Source organism: Propithecus coquereli, unplaced genomic scaffold (genome assembly GCF_000956105.1).
Source record: "Propithecus coquereli isolate 6110/MARCELLA unplaced genomic scaffold, Pcoq_1.0 Scaffold93, whole genome shotgun sequence".
Classification (NCBI taxonomy): domain Eukaryota; kingdom Metazoa; phylum Chordata; class Mammalia; order Primates; family Indriidae; genus Propithecus; species Propithecus coquereli.
Window position 1 is genome coordinate 4,436,919 of NW_012155618.1, and position 8,030 is coordinate 4,444,948.

The 8,030-nt window shown below is 33.6% G+C and overlaps 1 protein-coding gene across 1 annotated transcript in view; it reads left to right on the plus strand.

Annotated features, from left to right (window-relative positions):
* Positions 1-7,789, plus strand: part of GCFC2 (GC-rich sequence DNA-binding factor 2) — a 61,747-nt gene extending 53,958 nt beyond the window's left edge. The window contains 4 exon segments of the mRNA XM_012664864.1: positions 1,104-1,170; positions 3,405-3,551; positions 6,459-6,583; positions 7,429-7,789. Of these exon segments, the coding sequence (XP_012520318.1) occupies positions 1,104-1,170; positions 3,405-3,551; positions 6,459-6,583; positions 7,429-7,546 (457 nt within the window). The 3' untranslated portion in view covers positions 7,547-7,789.
* The last annotated feature ends 241 nt before the right edge of the window (positions 7,790-8,030 follow it).

An 8,030-nucleotide genomic window follows, 5' to 3' on the forward strand; every position in this document is an offset into this window, starting at 1 on the left:
TGAGTAGATACTTGACATTGGGCCTTTCTATACATCAGTTTTCTCATCTATAAAATGGAGATAAAGTCAGTACCCACCTCACAAGACGTTAGGGAAATGGAGAGTGCTCAGAACAGAACAGTGCGTAGCACAGAGGAAGCACAGCATAAGGTCTGGAACATCACTGAGGGACCAGAAAGTACAACCGTAATTCTGTATTCTCTTTAGATTATGAAACAAATAGTATTTGATACATGATCATACATTTACTTAGAAGACATCAGTTAATAGTAATGATTCATGGACTGTAGCAATCCAGTGAGTACTCACAGGGTGAAAGAGGTTTGAGTGGCGGAAAAAGGAACCTCAGAGCTTTCTGATTTATTTTGAGTCATGAGGAGATATAAAAATTCTGCCCTAGTAAAGTTTGTTTCGTAATGTTTTAGATAAGTAATACATTCTCATGGTTAACGGTATGGATGTGGTTTATTCATTCATCTATTTATATTTAAAATGAAAAGTTTTTCTTGCTCCCACCCCTGACCTCCATCCATTCAGTTTTTGCCATTCCCGTGTATACACATACGTGCTTGCAGTGATAATCACTGTTAGTTATTTTTGCTTATCTTGCCATAATTTCTTCATGCAAATCGCAGTAAATACTTACATATGCTGTAATCTTATTTTCCCCTCCTTTCTGCTGCAAAGGAAGTATAGCGTAAACAGTTGTAACCACCTTTGTACCCTTTTTTTACATCTTTAAGATCTTTTCATGTCATCGACCATAACAATAGTTACCTCATTCTTTTTTAAGCTGCGCATTATGCCATCACGTGGATGTGCTATGACTGATGGGCATATGAGCAGCAAAATATTATCAACAATGATGTTGTAAATAATCCCATAGACATTTCATTCTGTAAACATGCAAAGTATATCTACAAGAGGCATTCTCAGAAATGGGATTGTTGGGTCAGAGCGTGCATGCATTTGTAATCATCAGAGCACCTCTATTTATATTCCATTAAGGCTTAGTTTGGTTGACTAAAAAAAAATGTGTTTTTAAAAAATCTGGTCTGAAAGAATAACATTTCTTTGCATTTCCTCCTTTTGTTTCAAATTAGTGCTATAGAAAACAAAACATCACCACATTCAAAGTTCGAAGAAAGACAGTTCTGGTCAGGTCTAAAGGTAAGCAAAAACTACAAAAATAAAATCCAGATTTTTTTTTTAACCCAGTTTACTATAGAACAAATAACAGCAAACTTCTTCTGTAAGGACCAAATAGTAAATATTTTAGGCTTTGCAAGTCATATAGTTTCTGTTGAACTACTCAAGTCTGCCACTCTAGCACAAAAGCAGTCATAGAAGATAGGTAAACAAATGAACATGGCTGTGTTTTCAATTAAACTTTACTTAGGGAGACACTGAAATTTGAATGTCATGTAATCTTCATGTTACAAAATATTTTTTTTTAACAGTTTTTAAATGTCTTTTAAAAATGTCAAAACCATTCTTAGCTCATGGACCCTACAAAAACAGGCAGCAGGCTGGATTTAAACCACAGGCCATAGTTGGCTAACCCCTGGTCTAAAAGATAAAATTATTGCTAAGTCAGTGAATGTAGGGATAGTAAGGAGAAGATGGGTTCAAATGATGTTTAAGTTGAGCATTGAAAGGACTCCTCAATAACTAATTAATTATATGTGAGGCAATGTAGGGCCATAGTTTCTGAGTTTGACAACTTGGTGTAGCTTTAGGGACATTGTAGGGGATACAGGAAGAAGAAAAGGTTTGACAGGGAGGATAAGATCTGTTTGGGAACTAGCGAGTTGAAGATATCTGTGAGAGAAATAGACACATAGAGGACTAGGAAGTAGTTGGATATTTGAGTCCGAATTTCCGAAGACAGATCTGAGCTGGAAATGTGGGAGTCAGCCACATGTAGGCAGTATTTGGAGCCGTGGTCACAAATGACAAGCTCTGAGAAGACTGGATGAAGCTGAGAAGAAGGCTAAGGGAATACGGACAGAAGAGGCAGGACAGAGAAAGTAGAGGCAAAGTAGTTCAAAGAAACTTTAGAATGAATTGTGAGCCTTAGAAGGGTCACAAGAGAGTGGCCACAAGGAAGCAAAATGAAAGATTTTCAAGAATGAAGAGGAGTGTTAAATGCCACCAAAGAGAATGAGGAGAAAGACTGAAAATGTTTATTGGATTTGACAATTAGAAGGACATGAATAACCCCAGGAAGAATAGTTTCAATAGGGTGAATTAATGTTTATGATGTGGTTGAGTCAGGAAAAGGCTTTCTAGGAAGACAGAGGAACATCAACAGTGACATAAGGTGTGAAAAAGCATTACATGTTAATAAAACTGCTTGTAGTACAGCACTCAGAGTAATAAATACAGTACTGGAAAGAAAGTAGGAAATACCATAAAATTCACAGAAAGATCTAGATGTAGAGGGAAAGACAACCGATATTTATCTTTTTAGAATTTATTATGAGTTCTTTACCCAAGTTATCTTCAAACTCACAGGTCTGAAGATAATTTTATTTTATACATCAGAGCAATGAAGCTCTCAGTATTGATTGACTTCTTAAGGTCACACATAGGTAACAGTGGCACTGACTTTGACAGCTGTCCTTTATGAATCCTGGGGTCCGGTGGTCTTATACTCAACAGCCCCAGCCTCTGAGAGAGAACAGGTTGAGGAAGAAGATCATTGTTCTGGAAAGGCTCCAGTGAAGTTATTTGAGATAGATTTGGAGGTGAAATGAAAATAAGATGGAGTCAAAGTCATAGAGACAAAAGATAGAATGGTGGTACCATGGTTGTGGGAGGGGAGAATGGGAGTTAGTGTTTAATGCGGGGGGAGGTAGTTTTAGTTTTCCAAGATGAAAAGGGTCCTGGAGCTTGTTGCACAACAATGGGAATGCAATTAACATTACTGTACACTTAAAAATGATTAAAATGGTAAATTTTATGTTATACACCTTTTACCACAATTGAAAAAACACAACAAATTCAAAAACACTCATATTTTCTTCAAAACAATTCAAATCCTTTGCACTTCAAAAGATACCTGTGAGAGACTATTTACAAAACATATCTGATAAAGAACTTGTATCCAAATAGCTCTTACATTTAAATAAGATGAATCCAATTAAAAATGGGCAAAAGATTTGAATAGATATATCTTCAAAAATATATATATATTTAAAAAAATAAAATAAGATGAGCAAATACATGGAGGTTAGAAAGAATCAGGTATTTATTCAGAGATGTTCTATACGAAAATTGACAGTTCCAACAGCTAATTGTAGTGAGAGTTTAAGAGTTTGACCAACTCTTTATGTTTCTTAGAGACTATTACAGTTTCTCTTTCAAGAAAAGGTGCATATTTATTTGATATCTTATTTTAGCTCTTCAGCAACATTCTTCTTTGGAATGGACTCCTCCCAGATGACACCTTGCGAGAGTTAGGACTAGGAAAGCTGCTAAATCGTTACCTTATCATATCTCTTCATAATGCTATACCCGGGCCAGATGTTGTTAAAAGGTGTAAACAGGTAAGTTGTGTAGGAACTGATTCTAATCTTATCATTTTTAAAAATTCAGTTATTAAAATCTATTTTGTAGCAAAAATAATTAAAATTATGGTACTCACATAAAAATAGACAAATCAGTTTAACAAATTAGAAACCCAGAACAGCTCCTCTGTATTTAAGTAATAGTATACTGGTTTGAGATATCACCAGTAGGGAAAGGAAAACTTACTTAATAAATGATGCTCGAACAACTGTCTGTTTACAAAAAGAATTTTAGATCCTCACTTCTTACTACATATCAATATAAATTTCAAGTGAAATAAAAAATTAAATGTAAAAAGAAATTTATGTGGTATACTAAGATGATGAATGACTGAGAGTGAGGGAGTCCTTTCTAAACTTAAACGCAAAAGAAGATATGACGTAAAAAAGTAAAAGATTTGACAAAAATGTGAAACTTCAGTAGATCAAAAAAAATAAGCCAAAAAGCTTATTGATCATTATTAAAACTGGGGGATGTGTTCATTGGGTTCACTATACTATTCTTTCTACTGTTGTTTAATACCCATATTAAATAAAAAAGCTTTTTACAAATCAGTAAACAATTCAAATGTTCTGATTAAAAATGGCCCAAACACAGGACAATGGTCAAGTCACCAGAAAAGGTTGAATAAGCCAGACGTGGTGGCTCATGCCTGTAATCCTAGCACTTTGGGAGGCTGACGTGGAAAGATCACTCGAGGCCAGGAGTTCTAGAGCAGCCTGAGCAACATGACAAGACCTCTTCTCTCCCAAAAATTGAAAAATTAGCTGGGCATGGCACACCTGTAGTCCCAGCTACTCAGGGTTGAGGCAGGAAGATCACTTGAGCCCAGGAGTTTGAGGTGGCAGTGAGCTAGGATGATGCCACTGCACTCTAGTCTGGACAACAAAGCAAGACCCCGTCTCAAAAAAAATTTTTTTTTAAAAAAAGAATAAGTAAAAAATAACCTTTAAACACGTGGAAATAATTAACAATACTAATGATCAGAAATGCAAATTATTTTATAAGAAAGATATTTATTTTACCAGTAGTGTTGGCAAGCATTTTTTGGCTGGTGTTTTAATTATAATTCCCAATGTTGCATAAGCACAGAGAGGCAACAGTCCCGTCATTCCCAAGGCACCATTCACCTAGAGTGTTCGATATGGTAGTTCTGGAAAACAGTCTCCTGCACTGGTGAAAGGAGGGATACAGCAGCTCTTCTGGAGAATATTTTGGCACGATAGTTACAAAACTTTTAAAGTTTATATGCTTCGACTCAGCCAAACTAAGTCTTCTGGAAATGCATCCTAAGTCAAAAATCAGAGATGCACATACAGATTTTAAGATAAAAGAATATTGTTGTAGCATCATTTATAATAGAAGAGAGTTGGAAACCACCTAAATGTCCCAAAAAGCATTATGGTCTATTCATAAGATAAAACTTATATTGTTGAAGAATTTTAAGAATATAGGAAAATATATATTTTATAATTTTAAAAATAAATAGCACATGAAACTTTATATATCAGTTCTTAGCCAACCATGATTTTTCTGGCTATAGTTTTTATATCATGCAGTTTTAAACATACATCAGAATATAAATCATCACCCATGTTGTTAAACTGTCCCCTTTGATCATAATTGTCTACTGTGAAGTAGAGAAGAGGAAATATATTTACACAGTATTCTCTCCACAACATATGGTTAGAAAACCAGGCCAATAAAATATGACTTTAAGTCCTGAGATCATTATGGAACAACTGCATAGTTAAATGAGAATTTTATTTGAGACTTATAATACAAAACAAGAGGAAAGCAAGTGCAAATGACATTAAATTCCAAGCCATTAAGGCCTGCTTTTAAAACTTTTAAAAAGAGATAGAGTTTGTGCAACAAAACCTGTAGGGCCTTCTGCCTTAGGCAATCGATGTTTCTGTTTTTTCTGAATAATTAAAAAAGGTGATTAAGGAATAAAATAAGTCTTTTTCCTCAACCATGTTTTTAATGCTAACCAACCAGACTTATTTTAGAAAAAGTGCATTCTATAACTTTAATATATTTTATAATACATATTTGGTACATTTTAATTTTTTCCCCAACTCTCTACTTTCTATAAATATTGATCCTGACCTTACCAACTGTAATATAACCTATTTGATTGTCCAGAAATTTCTTTTCATAGTGATATCAGGTTTTCCTTCCTCCTTTTCTCTCTTTTTTCTTTTTTCCTTCTTTCTGCTATGAGGAATTTTTTGTTTTTTTTTTTAATTTTCTTTTTTTAACATTTTTCTGTTTTATCAAAACTTCCCCCCAGATCTTATATTATTCTTAGGATGATGATGATGATAAAATGTTATTTTTTCTCCCTAAAATTGAATGTACCTACATTGACTTACTTTGCTGCCATGGACATTTAAAACAATGTATTAAATTGGTAGAAGATCAAAACCATAATTAATTTATCTTTCATTCTATGTATCTTAGTAAAATCACTCATTTGATTCCTTAACTCTAATTTTTTTATATAGATCATATACCCATTTTCTTTATGAAAAAATAATGTATTTTATGGTTGTGTTTACTAAAACTGTCTTCTATCTAGACATTTCTAGGTTTTAGTTGTAAATTATATTTTGTGCAGATTTAATGGCTCAGGAATACAAGAATATAGAAAGAATGACAAGTATACTGAGGCATGTTCATAGTCTATTTTACGTTCTTAGCATTGAAGAATGGATTTTTTTTAATGTATATAACCTTTGAGAAAAGGAAATTTTTATTTAACCATAAACTATAAAATGGGGAGACTAATACTCAACTCGCAGTATCACTATGAGATTATGTTAGTAATAGTCCTTAGATAACTGTCATTATTATAAACCAGCATATGTTTTGATTAATAGATAGCAGCATGTCTACCAGAAAAATGGTTCGAAAATTCTGCCATGAGGACATCTATTCCCCAGCTAGAAAACTTCATTCAATTTTTATTGCAGTCTGCACATAAATTATCTAGAAGCGAATTCAGGTAATGCATATTTTATTTTCACCTCCATAAACATATTTCAAGGATCTGTATGCTCTCAGCAATTTTAACAAAGATTAGTATTTTTACGATACTTTAAAATCTTTGTGGAGCCTTTATGATAGATTTAGTGGATATTTTTATGGTTACTTTTGGGATGGTCATGCATGTTCATATTTTAAAATGTAAATGTCTTCCAAAATAAGCACTTCCGAAAAACTAATATAAACACGGGGCAATTTAGAATTAAAACTATAAATCTAAAACTTTTATTAAGCATTTTTAAGATGTGTTTTAATTTTCTTGGCCATTTTTAAAGACTCAACCCTTGTTAGATATAAGTGTGCAGTCTGGTATTACCCAACAGTAGCTACATCTCCATTTTGAATGTATCATTCACAACACGAGATGTTTAGGGGCATAAATACAGTGGTGTTCTTGTAAACCACCTCTCCAAAAATAAGAATAAAAAAGTCCAGATTTGTAGCAATTGCTAATGTCCATGGTGTAAATACTCCCACCATGGCTCCCACTACAATGTCCCATACAAGCTGGTAGCAGCGCAGAGCTACTAAAATTTCTGATTATAGATTTACTCTATTCCTTTCTACTTTTTACAGTGATTAACATTGAAATTTTTCAGAATACATCCACTAATAGCCTGTATTTGAACTTTATAATTAAGTGAAGAAGGCACATCTTTCTGTATTTTATGCTACTTTAGATACTGGCTAATAAGGTAAACTCTTGTTTTAGATTAATGACGATGATTAGGTCCTGAATTGACCACTGTGCCCTCATCCGTTGCATTTTAAAGTGGGGAAATGCTTTCTTGTTTTGTCTTTCAGGGATGAAGTTAAAGAAATAATTCTTATTCTGGTGAAAATAAAAGCTTTGAATCAAGCAGAATCTTTCATAGAAGAGTATCACCTAGACCATCTTAAATCACTGATTAAAGAAGTTTGAGGAAACTTTATAGAAAAGTGCTAAAATTAGATTTTAATATAATTACATTCAGTTCCTTTGCTTGAATAAAAACCTGTTGTCTCTTCTTTATTCCCTGTAATGGGAAAAACACAGGACTCCATCCACCCCTCCATTCCCTCCATGCTTTCCCTTCTGGTATCATGAAAGGCTGCCTTGATTCTGTGATGTTTGCAGGAATTAAATGCATAGGAGCAGTTAAGAGTTCAATGTGTTTCCCTTTGATTCTTTTGACTTCTTTACCAGATTTAAGAGGGGAGCTGGAGAAACCTTGTTTATAGCTGTTTTGGCTTAGCAGAGCATGCTGTTTACTAAGTCTTCTGAACTGTAAATACGTCTTTTAGTTCTCTTTAACTACCTCTATTTAAAAATAAATGTGGAAATCTTCATTGGAATGAATTATTTGTTAAGTATTAAACAAGGCATTTTTAAGAAGTTTGATAACTGTCAAATTGTCCTTTAGAAA